The sequence below is a fragment of the Aspergillus costaricaensis genome, assembly GCF_003184835.1.
Source record: "Aspergillus costaricaensis CBS 115574 unplaced genomic scaffold BO79scaffold_2, whole genome shotgun sequence".
Classification (NCBI taxonomy): Eukaryota; Fungi; Ascomycota; class Eurotiomycetes; order Eurotiales; family Aspergillaceae; genus Aspergillus; species Aspergillus costaricensis.
The window spans coordinates 969,236-989,071 of NW_020291802.1; the positions used below are offsets into that span (position 1 = coordinate 969,236).

General features: G+C 53.3%; 10 protein-coding genes across 10 annotated transcripts; 4 read left to right on the plus strand and 6 right to left on the minus strand.

Annotated features, from left to right (window-relative positions):
- Positions 1-294: 294 nt before the first annotated feature.
- On the minus strand, positions 295-2,359 carry BO79DRAFT_186289 (rhomboid protease PCP1; the record flags this gene model as incomplete). Its single annotated transcript, XM_025680463.1, has 5 exons — positions 295-617; positions 682-856; positions 932-1,265; positions 1,321-1,424; positions 1,489-2,359. The coding sequence occupies 5 exons, from the start codon at positions 2,357-2,359 to the stop codon at positions 356-358; spliced, it is 1,746 nt and encodes a 581-aa protein (XP_025544473.1). The 3' UTR covers positions 295-355.
- Positions 2,360-2,776: 417 nt separating this feature from the next.
- On the plus strand, positions 2,777-3,666 carry BO79DRAFT_206579 (uncharacterized protein). Its single transcript, XM_025682002.1, has one exon. It carries the CDS (start codon positions 2,864-2,866, stop codon positions 3,323-3,325), a length of 462 nt encoding a protein of 153 aa, XP_025544474.1. The 5' UTR covers positions 2,777-2,863; the 3' UTR covers positions 3,326-3,666.
- Positions 3,667-4,005: 339 nt separating this feature from the next.
- Positions 4,006-4,990, minus strand: BO79DRAFT_136663 (Mob1/phocein family protein; the record flags this gene model as incomplete). The annotated part of the gene is made up of 3 exons (XM_025678087.1): positions 4,006-4,507; positions 4,573-4,687; positions 4,753-4,990. The coding sequence occupies 3 exons, from the start codon at positions 4,988-4,990 to the stop codon at positions 4,006-4,008; spliced, it is 855 nt and encodes a 284-aa protein (XP_025544475.1).
- A 732-nt stretch (positions 4,991-5,722) lies between these two features.
- Positions 5,723-7,555, plus strand: BO79DRAFT_164539 (Paf1-complex subunit LEO1). Its single transcript, XM_025679204.1, has 3 exons — positions 5,723-6,132; positions 6,185-6,359; positions 6,419-7,555. Exons 1-3 carry the CDS (start codon positions 5,924-5,926, stop codon positions 7,418-7,420), a joined length of 1,386 nt encoding a protein of 461 aa, XP_025544476.1. The 5' UTR covers positions 5,723-5,923; the 3' UTR covers positions 7,421-7,555.
- A 281-nt stretch (positions 7,556-7,836) lies between these two features.
- BO79DRAFT_186300 (Zn(II)2Cys6 transcription factor rglT) lies at positions 7,837-9,142 on the minus strand (the record flags this gene model as incomplete). Its single annotated transcript, XM_025680464.1, has 2 exons — positions 7,837-8,948; positions 9,016-9,142. 2 exons carry the CDS (start codon positions 9,140-9,142, stop codon positions 7,837-7,839), a joined length of 1,239 nt encoding a protein of 412 aa, XP_025544477.1.
- A 251-nt stretch (positions 9,143-9,393) lies between these two features.
- erb1 (ribosome biogenesis protein ERB1) lies at positions 9,394-11,865 on the plus strand. Its single transcript, XM_025682003.1, has one exon. It carries the CDS (start codon positions 9,436-9,438, stop codon positions 11,797-11,799), a length of 2,364 nt encoding a protein of 787 aa, XP_025544478.1. The 5' UTR covers positions 9,394-9,435; the 3' UTR covers positions 11,800-11,865.
- Positions 11,866-12,034: 169 nt separating this feature from the next.
- Positions 12,035-14,560, minus strand: BO79DRAFT_164548 (putative AAA family ATPase/60S ribosome export protein Rix7). The gene is made up of 3 exons (XM_025679205.1): positions 14,484-14,560; positions 14,176-14,418; positions 12,035-14,084 (listed from the first exon to the last, which is right to left on the minus strand). The coding sequence occupies exons 1-3, from the start codon at positions 14,529-14,531 to the stop codon at positions 12,165-12,167; spliced, it is 2,211 nt and encodes a 736-aa protein (XP_025544479.1). The 5' UTR covers positions 14,532-14,560; the 3' UTR covers positions 12,035-12,164.
- A 221-nt stretch (positions 14,561-14,781) lies between these two features.
- BO79DRAFT_206584 (ESCRT-III subunit protein VPS20) lies at positions 14,782-15,748 on the plus strand. Its single transcript, XM_025682004.1, has 3 exons — positions 14,782-14,880; positions 15,005-15,368; positions 15,446-15,748. Exons 1-3 carry the CDS (start codon positions 14,837-14,839, stop codon positions 15,659-15,661), a joined length of 624 nt encoding a protein of 207 aa, XP_025544480.1. The 5' UTR covers positions 14,782-14,836; the 3' UTR covers positions 15,662-15,748.
- BO79DRAFT_234629 (PITH domain-containing protein) lies at positions 15,749-17,000 on the minus strand. Its single transcript, XM_025684389.1, has 3 exons — positions 16,740-17,000; positions 16,557-16,668; positions 15,749-16,375 (listed from the first exon to the last, which is right to left on the minus strand). The coding sequence occupies exons 1-3, from the start codon at positions 16,879-16,881 to the stop codon at positions 15,964-15,966; spliced, it is 666 nt and encodes a 221-aa protein (XP_025544481.1). The 5' UTR covers positions 16,882-17,000; the 3' UTR covers positions 15,749-15,963.
- A 265-nt stretch (positions 17,001-17,265) lies between these two features.
- Positions 17,266-19,600, minus strand: BO79DRAFT_164554 (putative ATP dependent RNA helicase). The gene is made up of 3 exons (XM_025679206.1): positions 19,244-19,600; positions 17,529-19,187; positions 17,266-17,466 (listed from the first exon to the last, which is right to left on the minus strand). Exons 1-3 carry the CDS (start codon positions 19,466-19,468, stop codon positions 17,335-17,337), a joined length of 2,016 nt encoding a protein of 671 aa, XP_025544482.1. The 5' UTR covers positions 19,469-19,600; the 3' UTR covers positions 17,266-17,334.
- Positions 19,601-19,836: the final 236 nt, after the last annotated feature.

The window sequence follows — 19,836 nt, forward strand, 5'->3', positions numbered from 1 at the left end:
TACCATGTTAAAGGGGTACCTGTCATACATCCAACAACACCAGATAGTCCTTCAGCGCAACAGAGGATAAAAGGTGATCACCGGGATATACATTATTTGGATGATACGTTGTCCATCTAACCCTTGTCCTTGCATCGGACAGGGTACATCCAGAGGAAAACAGGAGCAAGAACCAGACAACAACCCGAGACTTTACAGGATACCCAGATTTACGACATAGCTTATCTCCCTGAATAGAGAAAAAGTTCGTACAATCTAACTTTCCAGAATGCGAAACTATAAATACACAGCTACCAGCAATCTAGCAGTAGCTAATAGCACAGCTTCAAAGAAAGAACCCAAGTGAAGTTAGGTTCTAATTCTTCGAAGACAGCCAGCGATACCACGTCCCACTACCATCAGGATGTTTCCGTTCCGTCTTTGGCCGACAGAAAGCCCAGGAAATACCCGTCAAGTAACCACCCATATGGGCCCAGTGATCGAGTTTATGAGGACCACGTAGTCGTCGAACCAATGTGATCGCTTCGAGAGCAACCATGGTGGTGATGATGGACCATCCGGGGACGGAAAGCATCTTCTTCCATTCTTCTGGGAGGAAGAAGAATTGCAGGTTTTCGCTGTGGGATGTTAGTTTTCTTGGATTCAATTCAAGAAGGGGAAAAGATGGGAAGGGGTACGTACTTAGCATTCAACGTGCAGTAAGCTGCTATGACTCCCGAGAGGGCACCACTGGCACCGAGCGCGCTGACAGTCCATTGAGCCATGAGACAGTGAGCTGTGAGGGTGACGAACGAGCCGACAACTCCAGAGGCGATGTAGAGCGATAGGAATTCTCCGCGGCCGATTTCATCGTGCACTGTGAGCAGTTACACACATATGTCAGTTTTGGAGTTTGAGAACTCGAAGCAGAGAATAGGGGAGAACCACGCACACTTGGTTCCAATAAACCACAGAAACACCATATTCGAGATAAAATGTTTAGGGTACTGATGGCTGAAGATGTTGCCGAGGAGTCTCAGGGGAGGATTAGGGTTCGCGGGGATGCTGATCAAGTAACGGTTGAAGAGTCTCCAGCACGGAGGGAACCACCAGAGCGCGAAAATGGCCGTATTGATACCGATGATGGTGCCGACCGTTGCAGCTGAGCGAGGAATATTGGGCCATAGTCTGTCGGAGGTTGCGGGCGGTTCGTAGTACATAGTGTAGGCGTAGCAGAGACCCAGGGTTAGGAGCAAGAACGCAAACGAGGGGAGAAGCCGTTGACGCTGTTTATGGGATCAGAAAAGGCAATCATGCAAGATGATGAAATGAGAGATTTACCAGGGTGAGCTTGTTCAGATCAAAGTCCAAGTCCTCCGCAGCCATGTAATTCTTCTGCACCCAAGCAAGAACAGGACGCTGCTTGGGGTCCGCAAGTTGTCGGTCTGCAACCACATATAGTGTTAGCCATCCAGCAATGAACCCAATGCTTATACTACTTTAACATACCCTTCGGCGCAATCTCCAATGCAGTCTTCTCATCCACATTCCTCAAAGCCAGACTGTTCTTCTCGAATGAGCGCCTAACCCTCTCATCATGCTGCATGCCCCGGGACAACCACTCCTGCCGTTTCCTCTCCTGCTCAGCCAGCAAGTACGCCTCATTCTGCGTCCGGACTTCCTCCAACACACTCTTTCCCGACGGGTTATGCGACGCACCCGCTCCCCCATTTACATCAGCTCCATACTCCCCACCCTGCGGCATATACCGCTGTACATTTCTCGCTTCCTCCTCGTCCATTTCGCGCTCAACGCGGGCCAGAATCGCGGCATCTTCGTCGACCGGGTAGTTCGCACGGAGGTACTTGAGTGCTAGCTCGAGACTGCGCGGGTGCACGGAGCGGACGATATCAGCGGGGAGGTTTAGGTCCAGGGTGCCGAGGAGACGGCGGCCATGGAGGACGGCGAGGACACGGTTTGCTAGGGCTGGGGGAAGTTTGGTACGTGGACCGAAGATAGTTCTCAATTCGGTGGTCGTGAAGGGTGTTGAGCGGGGATGAGTGCCTTGTTCTTGGGGTTGGTCTGGAGTTGTTGGGTGTTTGGCACGGAGGGAGTGGGTGTTGTGGAGGGAGCGAATGAGGGTGAGGGATGAGGAGGGAGCGGTTGACTGTCTGGAGAGAACTGGAGATTGATTTGGCCAGGAGCTTAAGAGGCGCCTGGCAATGTTATCGGGTTGCCATGGGAGGGTGTTTGTAGAGGCGGAGAGACGAAGAGGAGCGGAGGATCGCAGCGGTGATGTTGATGTTGATGGGGCAAGCCAGCTCGAGGCGCGGAGCCCCGGGCATGGTATGCGCCAGGCTACGCCCAACGCATTGCTCATCTCCTGCAATGAGGGGTCCGGGAACCCGTATCACAATGGACGATGCTGTTGATTGTTGGTGGTGGATTTGATGGAGTGCGGAGAGAGCCGGATTTTCTCCGTCTGCCGAGAGGAATGTTCCGCAGTGAGACTAAGCAGTATAGTTACTTGATGGTTGGTAGAGCTAGTAGTCCACTGGGTTATGTCTGTATTATAAACATGGCGAAATGCAGAAACCACCTACAATTTCGGTTCAATTGAAGTAAATGAGAACTACATAGTTTCTAGTATTGTATTTCTAGAAAAGAAACAGCATCCCGAATAGCCTCATGCACGTGGACCATCACGTGGAGATAACACGATCACATTCCCTGGTCCGATAAGCTTCAACTGAACTTCCCAGACGAAATGACTTTTGGATTGCTATAGAAACATCTTCATTCATCTATTTACTTTGTCTCTATCTATCAAACCCTCCATCCCACCTTACATATACGCATCAAACCTCGACACAACCAAGCAACCATGTCCGCCGAATCCCTCCCCATCAGCCCCGCCGCCTTCGCCGAAGCCATCAAAGAGCTTCCCCTCCCTGTGCTCTACGCCAAAGTCTCCGAGATCCGCAACTCCATGGCGCACCTCCACCGCTCCAACCAGGAACTGAGGACATTCATCAATGAATCATGCGACACGGACTCCGAAAAGCAAGAACTAGAGGCATATATTAAGGAGAACGAGGACGTGGCAGTGTCTATGCTGGAGAGGATCGAGCTACTGAAGACTGAGGTGGAAAATCGGGGACAGAAATGGATTGAGCTGGAGGATCCGGAAAAGGAGAAGGTGAAGGAGAATGGTGAAGGGACTGCCAATGGAAATGAGAATGGAACGGTGGAAGGGACGGAGGAGGTGCGGAACCCCGCTGCGGGGAATGAGGACCGGAATCAAGAACACGACCAGGACCAGGACCAGGAGGGAGTTTATCTGTAGTCGTGAGTCTCCGTCTTGGTGAAGAATTCGAGACCAGGAAAGGTACAATGCGGCTTTTGAGGAATATCCATCTATCGCATACGAGAACTCCTACATGGGCAGCTACCGACTACCTCACCTACCGCCGAGAGTGTCGCAATGTCGCATTTGCAGGCCATTTGAACCACTGTCCGGTCAGCCTTCTCTATTGGGTACAGTTCAATTGGGTACAGTCGAAGCGTGAGAGACGTCGCGCCGCTGATTGTGTCCATGCTAGTCGAAATCTAGTCCTTCCGAAGGAAAGCCCTACTTTATCTTCATGCTGATTGTTCATAATCTCAATTTGGCTGATCAGTGTCATCTCCACGTCAGGCTAGTTCCAGGTAAATAATCTCAAAATGCTCTCGTCCAGCCAGGATGCGCAAGGTTAATCTAGGCTACAAGAATCACGTAGTCAGTGGGGATCCCACGACTGGATATGCAGGAAATCACAGGAAGAACATATTCACACCGCATGCTAAATGCTTAACGCCAACTCTGTGTCACGTAATCCACGCGGCGTCCTGAAGAAGTCAAGACACCATGAAACCGCGATCATAGGATCGAGTCGGTTCGTCTAATCCGATCAAAGGGTTCCAACGCCAGGTCGGACCGCTTTCTTACTTGGGGAAAGAAGAATGGGAGTTCTGCTGCGCCCTAGCTCAGCTAGAGGCTTGCTGGCCCCAGTGGCCACCTGCTAGCGCCTCCGGAGGGATGCGCTGCTGCTTGATGAACAGGTCGATCAGGGGTTGCATGGGCTCCATTTCCTTATCAGAGACGAGCTTGTAGTACTTGGCCACCGTGACGAAGTGGACAAAGCACATGTTAAGGATGTCATGCTTGTTAATGTGCCAGAAGGGGTTCAGCCAGTGCGCGTGGTACAAGTGGGCGTAGCATCGGAACATCTGCTTCATGATGCCCTGGCAGTCTTTATAGAACGTCTGAGGGAAGCCGCTGGACTTGCCAATCCACTCCTCTCCGGAAGTAGCGCTGGGGCCGCCTGCTTCATTGACCGCAAAAGTGTCTGGTACACCAGTAACCTTTTCCGTAGGGAACATGACAGGGTCGTGAATCTTGCTGACAATCCATTTCTCAACACGGTTGATGAACTTGGGGGCCGAGATCTTGGCGGCACGACCGTCGACCAGCCAGGTGTAGGTCAAGCTATCCGACGATGCCCATGTTAGACTGGTTTCCGGATCTTAAGCGCGGGGGAAAAAGCAACTTACCGACCAGCCGACATGGTGGGGCAGGTGTTCTCGTTACAGATCGGCAGTCCTGTAAGGCTATTGACCTCCTGGATAACCTGGAGCATGCCATGGAGCAAGCGATATTGTTCAACGACTGTGTGGAGAAAAACGATCAGCGCGGGGGTCTCTCCGAGCGGAAGAGGCAGCAAGTCCGCTTACTTTGATGGGCCAGCCATTCACCCAGCTCCACGTTCTTGGGACAGGCACACAACGTCAAGAAGTTACCCTTCACATTGAGAGGGGCATATTTCTCCTGAAAGAAGTACTTGGGAGCATCGGGGTCGTAGGTGGAGGAGGTGTCCACGGAGAGACTCGAGGTGAGGGACGGCGAGTTGGGCACATGGCCGGCGGGAGGCATCTGGGACGCCGGCGACGGAGCCGGACTTCCATTGTTCATCTTTGCGGGATTGTTATTGTTGTTGTTGTTGTTCTTGTTGTTATTGCCTCTGCCAAACCCTTGGCGGCTGGGAAGGGGGAAACAAGTCGCAAGTCAGTCCTGGCTGGTGTCCAGACGGAGATGTGGGGGGAAGAAGGGAAAAGGAGAGGGCGTCAGGAGATGAAGCCGCAGCGCTGAAACAAAGGACACAGACTGGTGGACGTGGCCACTGATTTCAGGGGGCATCATTCTTTTGGTGCGCCCAGGCATGTTGCAGCACTGTCCACCCAGAGAGAGCGCATGCGAGTGAAGGGTCCAACAGGGACGGGATGCATGATTAGGGGAAGAGGAGGGGAAGGCACATACACACTCTGGAAGAAGGTCGCCATGATGAACGGGAATACACGTGTGCGGGAACACTGACTAATCTGGCGATCAGGCAATCCGAGATAGTTCAGTGAGAGATCCGAGGGGATTGAAGAGGGGGGAGGGAACAATCCACGACGGAGTTAACAGGGAAAGAGTTGGGGAGGAAGTGAGGAGGAATGAATGAATGAATGAATGAGTTTGGGGATGTCCCGATCTGGAATTCGACTGATTCGGTCTGGCCCGTCCACCTGCCCGCCGCCCTAGTCCCTCCTGGGCCCGGAAGGGATCATTCTATCCACCGAGGGGGTCTGTTACTTTCACTAACTCAACTGATAGTTTATTGAGTCTGAACTAGTAATAATTAACAGCTACCGCGCAGCTCATCCCAGAGTCGCCCAGCCCCATTGATCGCACTCTGGCCCTGGTGTTATTCCTATTCTACCCTCTTCTCAGTCTCTCTTTTTCATACAGGGCCTTATCCAAGAACAATTATCTCCCAACACTTCAGCTGTTCCTAGCACCAAACACAACTTCATCTTCGGCATTGACCGCGCACCCGCCGGAGCTCTCTCTTTCCCACCCATAATGTCTTCTTCAGATGAGGATGTCGTACGCCGTCCGGGGCGCAGTACAGGTGCCGGTCAACCAGGCAGTCCGTCTGCAAGTGAACACAGCGAGGCTCCGGCGCGAAGTCAGAGTCCCGCGGGCTCGGATGCGGGCAACGCGAACGGCTACGATGATGCGGATCTGTTTGGTTCGGATGCTTCCGACGGAGGATTTGGCGATGATAATGAGTATGGTCAATCGCTCCTGTTGCTGGAGAGACATTCATTGACTGGTAAACAGACGACCCCAGCGGACGCTCGACGACGAAGAACTCGATTCCGGAGATGACGTGGATCGCAATGATCGGGTTGGAGAGCCCATGGACTACGAAGGAGGCGCAGACTATGAGGAGACGGTAAACATCATGGACATGAGCTTGAGCCGGGCGCCAGAGCCTGTGACTTCGAACGGCGAGGTATGTTCCACAAGTATCCACCTGCTGCATGACCCCGGACTCACCATTGCCCATTCTAGGTCTACACAATGCCAGTACCCCCTTTCCTATCCGTTGAAACGGAAGAATTCAACCCAGAGACCTATGTTCCACCTCCATTCACGACAGCGGCCACGTCGCTCTGCTGGCGCCATGACCCCCAGAACGAGTCGCTGCTGCAATCGAACGCACGAATCATCCGCTGGGAGGATGGTTCCATGACATTGCAGCTGGCGTCCGCGCCAAAGGAGCAATACCGTATCTCGACCAAGCCACTGGCACCTCTCAGCAAGTCTGGAGAATACGACACTAAGCTAGACTCGCACGTTTATTTGGGAGCAGCCGCAGAAGCCTCCTCGGTCTTCCGGTTGACGTCCCATCTCACCCATGGACTTACGGTCTACCCCACGACCGTGGAGACTGACGACGCCGTGCAGCGTCTGCAGGAGTCGCTAGCAGCAGCAGCTCGTGGTGGCAAGAAGACGCTGGACGGATCGGCACCGGTTATCGAGGTCAAGGAGGACCCCGAACTCGCCAAGCGGCAGGCAGAAATGGCCGAGCGTGAGAAGCTGAAGGCTGCTCGTCGCCGCCAGCAGCTTCAGGACCGCGAGATGGACCGTGGCCGCCGTCATGGATTCACCCAGCGCACCGGAGGTGCTGGTCTCACAGTGGGTGGCCTGGAAGATGACGATGGTCTCCTAACTACCCGGCCTCGCGCGAAGAAGCCTCGCAGGCCAAACCGTCGGGGCGAGATCTACACCGATGACGAAGAAGAGTATGACCGTCGCGGACGCACTCGCGAAGACGAATACGACGAAGACGATGGTTTCCTGGTGGGCAGTGACGAAGAACCAGAAATCGTCGATGATGACGACGAAGAAGATGTCTTGGAGGATGAAGACGAGGACGCTGAGGGCGAAGAGGAAGACCTTCCACCTGCCAGACCGCGACAGAAACGAGCCTCCCCCGAGGCTCCTGAGAGAGGCACCCCTCCAACCCGGAAGAAGAACCGCTACATTGTGGACGACGATGATGAAGAGTAACGGCTCTTCAATTCTAAGCCATATTGACATTCTTACTTGCTTCTTCTAATGACATTGTAACTGTATCATCCATTCTGGGAGTCATTCTTCGGGCGCATGCATGGTCGTCACCACCCATTCAATGTTATATTTTTGATATCATACCAGAATCTTACAAAATTAAGAAATAACTAACGGACTCGGCGATATGCAAATTTGTAGATACCGTACCGCTAGATCTATCTACATTGCTAGTAATATCATAGATTCACAAGACTAGTCCTTCCCGAAATAGAGATCGGAGTATACAGTATGATTGTCATAAAATCGTAAGATTAGGCACCGTTAAATCGAACCCCGGTCTCAATTTGAATGTGGCTCCCTCCACCCATACAGCCACCTTATATCGATGGAATTCTTTATCAAAGATGCTGGGCCTACTTGGCACCCGCACCAACCGGATAATCACTTGGCTCAAAACCAAACTTCGGAATGACATTGCGCGCGCTCTGAATGATGCGCATACACAGCGCATCCCGCTCAAGGCACGATTCCTCCTCCTTGGACCCGTCCGTCTTTGGTATAGGAAGGTGACGTTCCTCGACAGGCAGCGGGTGCGAGCGATGCCAACGTCGTTGCCGCTCCTCCATTTCCTCTATGAGACTAAGCAGGCTAGGCCCATCATCTGCACCCGGGGGCATACCGACCGGATCACACGGCCCTCCTAGCACACGGTATCGCACGGTTTGCCGTAGCCAATCATTCCAGCCTTCCGTAGGGTTAGGGGAGGCATCAATTGCTGCGGCGTAAGCCGGTGGCGCCGATTGTCGGCCGAAGTCGACGGCGTTGACTTTGGATATACGTAGCCAAGTATCGGCGATGACGGTTAATAAGGTGCCAGTGAAGGTGACATTTTGCATGCCTGTTGTGAAGCGGAGGGGACAGATTTGGCAGCGGATGACGGCTTGGGCGGTTCTGGATGCGATGTAGAGAGAGCATAGGTTGTGATGGGAGAGCGGGAATGGGGCGAGAGAAGACAGATGGCTGAGACAGAGGTAGAGGCATGATAGACAAGGGCATTGGCGGTCGGACTCCTCTGAGTCCGGGGACGAGGCGGCAGAGGACTGCTGGAGTAAGGATAGGTCTGGTGGGAGGGTGTAGAGATTGGCTGCTGATGAAGAGACATTGGAGAAATCAGGCCATGGACTGACTGTCGTTGGAGCTGCATCTATTGGTTTGTTGAGGAGGAATTGCCCGGCGTCAACGTTGCTATTTGCGTCCGCAAAGAAGTTGGTGTACCCCGTATAGTCTGATGGGGCGGTCTCGGCTGACTCAATGGTTGATGGTACAAGGGAAGCAAATTCCGAGTTATTGGCCCATGACTCATTCCCTGGGAGTCCAAAAGGTGGTGATAGATCCTCATCATCGCGCATACGCTTCTTCGGAGGCCGTCCCATCTGTTTCTGTAGGGAGTAGTGGCAAGTGAGACTTTGTTTGACGCAGCGAGTGCAGCCAGTGGGCTCTCCGGAGCACTTTAGCTTGCGACTTCCTAGCATGAGGGAAATTGATTAGCGCCATACAGTTTCTACATCGACTTGACAAGAAGTCAGACATACTGCACTCATCACAGGCCGCATGTCTTTTCCCCCGCGCCACGCCTGTTGCGGCGTCACTCATGGAAGCATTGCTTGGGTATACAGAATGTGGTTGGCTGCATTCGAGAGAGAATTGCTGGTGCATCATTCTGCAGAGCCAGCGCGGATTTGTACCGGCTTTCAACTGAGCCACAAAGGTAATATGATTATTAGGTAGTTGATCTTAAACTTCATAATAATGATTGCTTGTTATCGATAAAGTTGTGTGCCTGAGGCCATAGAGGGGATCGATAAGAGAGGCGGTGTGTCACGTGGGCGGTATGTCTTTCCGCAAATCGAGGGCAGCAAAAAAAAAGTCGAAAAAGTCGAGCTTCGAATTCCTTCCAGCAGTGCTTCGATCCTGCACAAGATTCTGCCCACTCGGAGTGTTCCTTCGTCGCCATGAGTGCTGCAAAGGTTTCCAAGAAGCGCAAGGCTGTCACCAAAGATGTCGAGGAGGAGGCCGGTGTGTTCTCTGGCGACGAATTGAACGTCGGCGACATTGATGGTGCGCTTTCGGACGATGCCAACGACCTATCGAGCGACGAGGAGGATTCCGAAGTTGAATTGATTGACGACTTCAGCTCCGATGAGGATGACGATGAAGAGGAGTTGGACAGCGATGAGATCCCCTCCGACGGAGAGGCGCCTCTCAAGAAAAAGTCCGGCACATCAACTGCGGACCTGGAAGTACCTACGAACGACGAGGAGAGCTCTAGCGAGGAAGAGCAACCTAACTTCCGCATTGAAAAGGATGCCAATGGAAACGACCGTTACGTCTACGACGAGATCAACCCAGACGACAACTCCGATTACTCTGACGTCGAAGAGAATGCGAACACGATCGGTAACATCCCGTTGTCTTTCTACGACCAATACCCCCACATTGGCTACGATATCAATGGAAAGAAGATCATGCGTCCTGCCACCGGGGAGGCTCTGGATGCTTTGCTTGACAGCATTGAGATCCCCAAGGGCTTCACCGGTCTGACTGATCCCTCGACCGGTAAGCCTCTGGAGCTGAGCCAGGATGAGCTGGAGTTGCTGCGCAAGGTGCAGATGAACGAAATCCCCGAGGAGGGCTACAACCCATACGAGCCTTTGATGGAATGGTTCAGTAACAAGCAGGAAATCATGCCCCTCAGTGCTGCTCCGGAACCCAAGCGTCGATTCGTTCCGTCGAAGCACGAAGCCAAGCGGGTCATGAAGATTGTGAAGGCCATCCGCGAAGGTCGCATTTTGCCTTACAAGCCTCCGTCCGAAGAGAAGGAGGAGGACCTCGAGCTCATCAATTATGACCTGTGGGCAGACGAGGCCGAGCGTCCAGACCACCCCATGCACGTCCCTGCTCCCAAGCTTCCTCCGCCAGGCTACGAGGAGAGTTACCACCCGCCTCCGGAGTATCTCCCCGACAACAAGGAGCGCAAGGCCTGGCAGGAAGCCGACCCCGAAGACCGGGACCGGGAATTTCTCCCTACCGACTTTGGCTCTCTCCGCAAGGTCCCTGGTTACGGCGAGTTTGTCAAGGAGAAGTTCGAACGTTGCTTGGATCTTTACTTGGCTCCTAGAGTTCGCCGCAGCAAGCTCAACATCGACCCGGAGAGTCTGCTCCCCAAGCTGCCCAGCCCTGAAGAGTTGAAGCCGTTCCCGTCTGTCTGCGCCACGGTGTTCCGGGGACACAAGGGCCGTGTTCGTTCTCTTGCCGTCGACCCCACGGGTGTGTGGCTCGCCACTGGTGGTGACGATGGAACTGTCCGCGTTTGGGAATTGCTCACCGGTCGCCAGCTGTATAGCGTCAAGGTGGGTGAAGAGGATCCTGTCAACGTTGTCCGCTGGAGGCCGAGCAAGGATGCCGTGGTCTTGGCTGCCGCCGCCGGTGACGATATCTACCTCATCGTGCCCCCAATTCTCGACCCCGAACTTGAGCAAGCCAGTTTGGACCTTCTCGACGCCGGCTGGGGATACGCCGCTTCGAAGCCCGCCCCGAAGGCCTCGGAAGAGGGCAAGAAGACCACCCCTCCCCAGTGGGTGCGCCCCTCGGCTGCTCTCACCGACAATGGCGTGTGCGCCGTCATTCCCCTCCGCTACGTGGCCAAGTCTATCTCGTGGCATCGCCGCGGTGACTACTTTGTTACCGTCTGCCCGGGCTCTTCTACCCCGGCATCCATGGCCATTGCCATTCACACTCTGTCCAAGCACTTGACTCAGTACCCCTTCAGCCGGCGCATCAAGGGTGGTGGCCCGCCCCAGACCGCGCATTTCCACCCCTCGAAGCCCATCCTCTTCGTTGCCAACCAGCGCACCGTCCGTGCCTACGATCTCTCCCGCCAACTGCTCGTCAAGATCATCCAGCCCGGTGCCCGCTGGATCTCCTCGTTCGACATCCATCCGACCTCTTCCACCGCTTCGGGCGGAGACAACCTCATTGTCGGATCCTACGACCGCCGTCTGTTGTGGCACGATCTTGAACTCTCCCAGCGCCCCTACAAGACCCTCCGTTACCACCGCAAGGCCATTCGTGCCGTCAAGTTCCACCCTAGCGGCCGCTACCCTCTGTTCGCGGACGCCAGTGACGACGGCTCTCTCCAGATCTTCCACGGCAGTGTCACGGGTGACATGCTCAGCAATGCCAGCATCGTGCCGCTCAAGGTCCTCAAGGGCCACAAGATCACCGGCGAGCTCGGTGTCATGGATCTCGACTGGCACCCGCGCGAAGCCTGGTGTGTCAGTGCCGGTGCGGATGGAACCTGCCGGTTATGGATGTAATTATTATAATTGGTCTTCCTTGTGTGTATCCTGTTCAAATTTACATGGGAGGCGTTTTGGTGTGTGCATAACTAAATCTAGAGTTTCTGATATCCAAAAGTTCATTCACTCCTTCATTGGGTTGTTTGCAGTTGTAGTTCATACCAGTAGTAATCAGTAGTAGTAAATAATCGGTGGTCGCATGGTTTGAATATCCCTCAAAAGATCTATCATTATTCATCACTTTTTTGGATCCCTCCACACTCTCTATATGCACACAATGAAGAAACAGCACAGAAGAGATAATAAGTAAAAGAAACAATCCCAAGGTACATCGATGTATGTACACACACACCAAAACACTGACTGAATAATCTAATTATTATTTACACCACACCACCACTCCAATCCCTCCTCAACTTCTCATACTTCTTCATATCCGTAACACTGGGCCGAATGAACGCCTTGGCAGCGACAAAGTCCTCGAACTTGATACTATCCCGTCTCTTAATAGCCGAGTAACCAGCGCGACGAAGCAAACTGCCCAGATCAGCACCACTGAAGCCCTCACACTCCTCGGCAAGTCTGCGCAGATCCTCATTGAACTCGATAGGCAAGTTCCTGACGAGGGTCTGCAGGATCTCGACACGCTCGAGCGGGCTGGGCAAGTTGACGAAGAGAAGGGTTTCCAGACGACCGGGACGCAGCATAGCCGGGTCGATGATATCGGGCCGGTTCGTGGCCGCGATGACGTAGAGGCCTTGACGGCTGCTGCCGAGGCCATCGAGTTCAGTGAGGAGGGTGTTGACGACGCGGGCGGAGGCTTCAGAGAGGGTATCGTCACGACGGGGGACGAGGGCGTCGAGTTCATCGAAGAAGATGACGCAGGGGACGGAGGAGCGGGCGCGAACGAAGACCTGGCGGACGGCGCGTTCGGATTCACCGACGAACTTGTTGAGGAGTTCGGGACCCTTGACGCTGATGAAGTTGGCGCGGGACTCGTTGGCCACGGCTTTGGCGAGGAGCGTTTTACCGCAACCGGGGGGACCCCAGAGGAGGACGCCGGTGGGGGCGGTGATACCGACGTTGGCGTAGATTTCGGGGTTCTTGATGGGTTCGACAATGGCGGTGGACAGTTCGTCGCGAATGCCGCCGAGGGCGCCGATGTCAGCCCAGGTGGTGTCGGGGATAGTGGCGAAGCCTTCGCGCTTGGAGGAGGGTTGGATCTTAGGGAGGGCTGTAAAGAAGTCGGCATTGGAGACGAGGACGGTTTGGGTTTCGTCGCCGATGGGCGTTTCTTTGGCGTGGGTGATGAGGCGGCGGAGTTCTTTGACCTTAGGGCTGATGATGTCGGATTCGCCTTCGATTTCCATTTCCATTTCCTCGCCGCTGTTGGACTTGAGGAGTTCGAGGTAACGTTTGATGGCGGCGGCACCGGCGGTGGCAACGAGATCGTTCAGATCAGCGCCGACGAAACCGGGGGTGCGTTTGGCGAGGGTCTTGAAGTCAAGGTCGTCGACGAGACGCATCTTGCGGGTGAGGGCGCGCAGGATCTGCTCGCGAACGGGCTCCGAGGGGACGGTCATGTTGATTTCCTTGTCGAAACGACCTCCACGACGCAGGGCTGCGTCCAAGCTGTCGGGACGGTTGGTGGCGGCAAGGACGATGACGGGCTTTCCGTCGGTCTTTTCGAGGGCAAGATCGTCCATGCAGGTGAGAAGTTGGGCGACAATGCGCTTCTCCATCTCTCGTTGAGCGCTTTCACGCTTGGGGGTGATGGCGTCGATTTCGTCAATGAATATTAAGCAGGGCGCGATTCGCTTGGCTTCTTCAAAGTATTCGCGGAGAGCCTTCTCGGACTCTCCTGACATACCGGAGATGACGGATGGAGCAGATATGGAGATGAAAGGGACGCCCAGCTCGGCGGCGAATGCGTTTGCGATCATGGTTTTACCGCAACCTGGCGGACCATGTAGCAGAACACCGCGAGGAGGCTGGACATTGGACGACATGTAGACTTGTGGGCGTGTCATGGGCAGGATGACAAGATCCCCGAGCTCCTGCACGACATCGTCCAATCCACCCAGATCGGCCAGACTGATATGTGTGGGGGGAGAACGGTCGACTGCGGCCTCGGCCTTGCGGCGCTTGGAGGACTGCGATTCACCACCATGGTGCCGTTTCTTCGTGGAGGTAGAAGGTGGTGCTGTTGACTCGGCGGTGTTGGATTCGCTCTGTTTCGAGGGCTTCGAGCTGTTGGTTGTATTCCACATACCAACCAGGCTTTTGTTGAGGCTGTTGGATTCCTGCTCCCGTCAGCTACCTCTCCATTGCTAGCCAAATTTAAAGCCGCTTCTGAAGGCAGATATCCCATGAAGCGGCGCGCATGTCGCATACCGGTGCCGATGGCTCCTCCAGACCTTCAAAGTCGCCGTCTATGGAGTCATTCTCATCTTCCCCGAGGACGTCGGCTTTCAGCACTTCCACCACGCGCTCGATGCTGTCTTCGAGAATGCGCTTCGGCTTCCTATTCAGGCTGGAGTTGGACCGCTTGATGGTATCGTAAATGCTGGACACCGACAGGCGGAATTGGGTATTCTCTGCATTGTCGTCGATGATTTTGCGGACGATCTGGTAGATCTGTGTATAGCGAGTTTAGCGATGATCGCATTGATACAAGCCGAGGAACGAGTCGCAGCACTTACATCCTTGTCGAGGCCCTGCCTCAGCGTCGGCCTGCCCCCACGACGCATCTTGAAATAGAGCAGGGGCTATGAATGCGATAATCGGGGGTGATAAAGATCCCCGCTGGCGATGAATTCCCACAATTTTAGAGACCCGGAGAATTGATGCGCCGGCGGAGAGCCCCAAAATCGTCTGAAAACACCGGCAGATTCCCGAGAATGCGACACTAGTCCCGATGGGGCAATAGGACGATAACGGACGTCATCTGCGGTAGACTCACTCACTGCTCACTAGTTATCTATCATTCTATCACCGCCGGCCATTGACTGCTTCCCCTCAAGCATCCTCGGGAACAAAGCAACATGCGCTGACAATGGGAAACACAAACAGCACCCATAAGATCTCTGCTCAGGACCGGTGAGTCTATTAATATCATTTCAAAGGGATTCGCCCTGTTGCTGTCTCCATCAGCGCCGACCGGCACGGGTCACGAGCCCCATTCCCCGTCTCCGACCGATAAACTAACGCTCTTAACGCTCAGGGCAATCCTTGACCTCAAGAACCAGCGAGACAAGCTCCACCAATATCAGAAGCGAATAACCGTCTTGACAGACCGCGAAACCGACATCGCGAAACAATGTCTCGCCAGGAATGACCGTAAGCGCGCCCTGCTTGCCCTGCGTCGCAAGAAGTACCAGGAGTCGCTGCTAGATAAGACCGACAAACAACTCGAGCAGCTCGAACAGCTTACGGGGCAGATTGAATTCGCGCTGGTTCAGAAGGATGTTCTTTTCGGCTTGCAGCAAGGGACCAAGGTCCTGCAGACCATTAACAAGGAGATGGGTGGCCTTGAGGGGGTGGAGAAGCTGATGGGCGAGACGGAGGAAGCGAGAGCTTATCAAGAGGTAAGGATCTATCACCAATGGCTATATGGGATGGGTATTCTGGATTGGATGCTGACGAGTTGGTGGTGGTTGTACAGGAAATCAGCGAGATGCTTGCTGGACGCTTGTCTAGTCAGGATGAGGATGAGGTCGAAGAGGAATTGGAGGCTTTGCAGCGGGATACGCAGGGCCCGGTTGTCTTGCCGAATGCGCCCAGCTCTAAGCTCCCAGAGCACGTGGAGGGAGTCAAGGAGGACGAGCATGCCGCGGAAGAAGAGGCCCAAGTCGAGGAGCGGACTGCTATTCTTGCTTGAGACCGTGCCATCCATATGATCTCTTCATTTCGATATTAGCATTGCCGGCGTTGGTGGTTTCAGGAAATTCCAGTATAGTATAGCATTGTTAGATACGTTTCGCTATTTGAACGCTAGCAACTAGACCGTCGAAACATGGATTGGCGTGCATTATCTTGATAGAGCCCAGCTCAATACCCAAGGCAGTCTCCGTAGCTTCTGATCAATCATTCCAGTCTGTCACAGACCTCATACATCCCAGGCCAGCATATAGCCGCCCCATGTCCAAACAAACACTGAAATCCGATCCATGTTACTCGCGCTCACAGAATCCTGCTCCCCACCCCATTCACACCCTGGATAGCAACATGATCACCCGGATTTGCAGCCGCCTCATACAAGAAACTGATTGGCTCCCTATTTAAGGCCATAAACTGCCCCTTGAAACCAATATACCCGACCTTGGTGACGTCTTCTTCCCCATCGCTCCAGTTATCCTCGAAGAACAGAGTGATGGAGGTAGTCGCGTTCCAATGCGCCCGGTTCAGCGGCAACTCGAAAACATCTGCGCCCGGCATAGGTTGGGGTATCTCGACTGTCTGCGTGGGCTTTAGGTCCGAAGCTGTTCCGAAGTCCAGGTCGTCGCGATTCTTGAATAGCTTTAGGGTCTTCGGGGCAGATGGGGTGGGAGCGGTGTATATAAGGAGGGAGTGGACTTTAACTTGACCGGTGAACCTGAAAATTTTTAAATTAGCAGCTACTTCATAGATAAGATGGTGGTTGTGGTGTAAAAGACTGTTGAATGCTGGGTTTGCGACAAGAAGCTGAGATGAGGGGCATTTGGCGGGGTAAAAAACCATATCACAAACAGCAAATCCGGTCGATAAACACGACGATATTAAGGGGTATAACATACGGAATATACATGAGCAGCTGTTCGTCTGCGTCGCTTTCCAGCTCCGGCTCATCGTCGAGCCTTTCGGCCCATGTTTTCTTGACAATCGCCGCGCCGGACTTGGGACTGGCCTCTGCAGGTAGGAACTCCCGGTTAGCATGCACAGCACTACTTGCAGCAGGTGTTTAGTCGCGTTGTGCCTACCGTTTAATGTAGTAATCGAGTCAAACTGGATTTGAGAGTAGAGGAGAGATTGAATTGCGGGGGTGATGTCGTTGGAATGGTCATGGCCGTCTTCTCCGTGGCAATGGCCGCCGTGATCGTGGTGGTGGTGATGACCTGACATATTCGACTTGGGAAATTTCGAGAAGACTGACACTGATTTATTTAAGTGTCTGCTTGGTAGAGTATTGTTGATCTGTGGACTGCAGTGTATGCGATGTTGAAGAAGAGGTTGAGAAAAAGATGGGTCAGCGTTGTTCTTCGGCGAAAGGACCGTCTGTGGCTGCTGTAAAATGATGCGCATCATGATCCAGGTGACCGAATGCTTGGTTTATTCACCACCCAGGTACGCTCTACGCCTGTAAGCATTTGTTAATTGTTGTGTTCCCCTTGGAATAGCAGGATTTACTGATACTAATAAATTCTACAGGTAACAGAAAGAAGGAATATGCATCTCTAACATTCTATAGAGGTCAACGCTGGCGGGTATAGTACAGGCAGGCATGTCGTCAATCACAATCACTAGTAGGTTCACCATCATATAAGTCCCATCAAGATACGCACTATGTCCTATAGCTCAATGGACCTGGTAGTAGTTCGGGGCGTATTCGAGAAGGTAGTTCTTCTCGATCTTAGTGATATCGCGGATGAAGGTCTTCTCGCCGGTCTGTAAGATCTCATGGAAAATGACCCAGTCGGCTTTCCGATTCTGTATAGCCCAGTTAGCAAATGAATGCAAATATAGAACATAACTCTGTATTGTCAACATACAAACATCAATGAACTCGGGTGAGCATGGAGAGTCAGGCCTCCGCTCACCGTCTTGAAGGTACCATCGGGTTGCATCTTCGCAGCGTGTGCGAAATAACCCGTAGTAAGACACCTACGAATCTGTTCCGCAAGCTTACTTGGGTCTTCTTGCCGAGACCGAGCGGAGAGAGTCTCGTCGACCTGGATCCCAAAACGCTCAAGATATCGCTTCAACTGGCCCCGAATGCTCACAGCCCGCTGCATAGATCGAAAGTTCAGAAGATTGTCACGGCACCATTTGGACTCCTTCTTTCCTTTGGTGATAAACGCTTGGTACACGTTAAGATACGTCAGATGATCGCCCTCTTCAACTGCGAACTTCCTCCGGTGGCTCTCCGATGACTTCCTGTCGCCTTCATGCTGAACCCATACGGTCCCTTGAAGACTCACCATGGCAGCAATAGAGAGGATCTCACTTAAGCAGTTGAAAGATGGCGCTGATAGCAGCACCTTTGCCATCATTGGATCGACTGCCAGCTCTGCCATGCGCATCCCATGGGGCTTTGTGAGTTTGGCGTAGTCATCAACTGCTCCCAAAGAGTACAGCAGCTCAAATGCGCGAATAACAAGCTCTGTAGGAGGGGGAGTCAGGAAGTCGAATCGTACGATGTTGTCGATACCCAAAGCCTTGAGCTGCATGATCGCAGGTGCTAGGTTTGACCGCTGGATCTCCGGAACGGTGGCCTCGGGGAGTTGCTCATAGGCCTGCTGCGTGTAGAGGCGGAAGCACTTCCCAGGTTTGGTACGCCCGGCTCGGCCAGCACGCTGAACAGCCGCTGCCTTTGATATGGGCACTGCGGTCAATGTCTCTATGCCAGTCTGCGGGTTATAAGCTCTTAATTTGGCGAAACCGCAGTCAATGACATACACAATCCCGTTAATAGTAACAGATGCTTCGGCGATGTTGGTTGACACGATGACCTTGCGGGTGTTTTCTGGTGTCGGTTCAAACACGTACATTTGCTGGTCTGTTGTGAGGCCAGAGTAAAGGGGCAACGGAAGTATACTCTGCGCCTTGGGATGCAGCGTTGCGGCACGTTCAGCGATCATCTGCACCGTGGTATCAATCTCCTCTCGGCCAGTCAAGAACACCAAAATATCACCTTCCGCCTCTTGAAGATGGATGTCGAACACGGTTTTGACTGCGCGTTCGACATAGTCTTCTGCAGGGTTCTCGAGAAAGAGCATGTCCACCGGATACATGCGACCTTCTAGACTGATGATCCTTCCCACCTTGCCGCCAATCTCACCGGATTCCGGACTGCTGTCAAACTCCTCACCAGCGAAGAAACGCAGAAAGTCTTCAGCTTGCAAGGTTGCACTACTGACCACAATCCTAAGCTCTGGCCGTCGTTTCATGATCTTTTTCAGGATACCCAGGAGGATGTCAGTACTGAGGGACCGCTCATGAGCTTCATCCACCATGATTACAGAGTACCTTGACAGCAGAGGATCTACGAGTGCCTCCCTAAGTAACATTCCATCTGTAAGGAACTTGATCCTGGTGGAAGCCGAGGTCAAGTCCTCAAAACGAATTGAGTAGCCCACCTCTTCGCCGAGCTTGCAGCGCATTTCCTCAGCTACCCTAGCGGCCACCGTGGTAGCGGCTACCCGACGTGGCTTGGAAATATTAGCTTTTCTTTTTGCATCCGAGTTGATCTGAAGGAAAATCATACCTGTGTCACGGCTATGGCCTTCCCATCTGCACACCATCCTGCTTGGTCGAGATACTGGGGTAGTTGGGTTGTTTTTCCACTTCCTGTTTGTCCAACGACAATGGTCACCGGATATGTTTCAACCAGGTACAACAAGCTCTGCTTGTGTCTTGCGATTGGAAGCAATGCGGCCGGCTTGTATAGAGCCGGGATAAAGCTGGTGGACAGATCCAGCTCGGAAGCCATTGCGATTGGGTCTTGAATGATAATGGACCTAGGAGGTGATTTGCAGCACCGGTTCCAAGCAGGGGCAAGATATTATTGCGCTAGAAAACCCCAGGTAAGCATATTGAGATCGCAATTTCCGTGTCAGCTGCGCAAGCCTTGCACTGCCAGAATTGAATCCAGATTCTACTTTGACGAAGTAGATATTGTTGGAGCAGCTGCAGCAGTGCTTACTTAAGCACCGGGACCATCACGTGGCGCAACGTCACTCCGCGGGCATCGGAAGTGCGAAGGGGGCTGAGAGGCTCCGAAGCTCCAATCGCATCATCCCCAGCTTGCTTTCTGCCTGTTGGGCAAATTTCCTGGTCGCATAAATACCTCCAAGGCCT

Bases quoted from the DNA above. Each gene is read 5' to 3' on its own strand.
- BO79DRAFT_206579 (XM_025682002.1), top strand. From the start codon at position 2,864: ATGTCCGCCGAATCCCTCCCCATCAGCCCCGCCGCCTTCGCCGAAGCC.
- BO79DRAFT_234629 (XM_025684389.1), bottom strand. From the start codon at position 16,881: ATGTCAGGTCATCACCACCACCACGATCACGGCGGCCATTGCCACGGA. The intron at 16,669-16,739 runs GTAGGCACAACG...TCCTACCTGCAG, and splicing joins CTCGATTACTACATTAAACG to AGGCCAGTCCCAAGTCCGGC. The intron at 16,376-16,556 runs GTATGTTATACC...AAAAATTTTCAG, and splicing joins CAGCTGCTCATGTATATTCC to GTTCACCGGTCAAGTTAAAG.
- erb1 (XM_025682003.1), top strand. From the start codon at position 9,436: ATGAGTGCTGCAAAGGTTTCCAAGAAGCGCAAGGCTGTCACCAAAGAT.
- BO79DRAFT_164554 (XM_025679206.1), bottom strand. From the start codon at position 19,468: ATGGCTTCCGAGCTGGATCTGTCCACCAGCTTTATCCCGGCTCTATAC. The intron at 19,188-19,243 runs GTATGATTTTCC...AATATTTCCAAG, and splicing joins AGGCCATAGCCGTGACACAG to CCACGTCGGGTAGCCGCTAC. The intron at 17,467-17,528 runs GTATGTTGACAA...TGGGCTATACAG, and splicing joins ACCCGAGTTCATTGATGTTT to AATCGGAAAGCCGACTGGGT.
- BO79DRAFT_206584 (XM_025682004.1), top strand. From the start codon at position 14,837: ATGGGAAACACAAACAGCACCCATAAGATCTCTGCTCAGGACCG. The intron at 14,881-15,004 runs GTGAGTCTATTA...CTTAACGCTCAG, and splicing joins AAGATCTCTGCTCAGGACCG to GGCAATCCTTGACCTCAAGA. The intron at 15,369-15,445 runs GTAAGGATCTAT...GTGGTTGTACAG, and splicing joins AAGCGAGAGCTTATCAAGAG to GAAATCAGCGAGATGCTTGC.
- BO79DRAFT_164548 (XM_025679205.1), bottom strand. From the start codon at position 14,531: ATGCGTCGTGGGGGCAGGCCGACGCTGAGGCAGGGCCTCGACAAGGAT. The intron at 14,419-14,483 runs GTAAGTGCTGCG...CGCTATACACAG, and splicing joins GGCAGGGCCTCGACAAGGAT to ATCTACCAGATCGTCCGCAA. The intron at 14,085-14,175 runs GTATGCGACATG...TGACGGGAGCAG, and splicing joins TGGAGGAGCCATCGGCACCG to GAATCCAACAGCCTCAACAA.
- BO79DRAFT_164539 (XM_025679204.1), top strand. From the start codon at position 5,924: ATGTCTTCTTCAGATGAGGATGTCGTACGCCGTCCGGGGCGCAGTACA. The intron at 6,133-6,184 runs GTATGGTCAATC...ACTGGTAAACAG, and splicing joins GGATTTGGCGATGATAATGA to ACGACCCCAGCGGACGCTCG. The intron at 6,360-6,418 runs GTATGTTCCACA...TGCCCATTCTAG, and splicing joins CTGTGACTTCGAACGGCGAG to GTCTACACAATGCCAGTACC.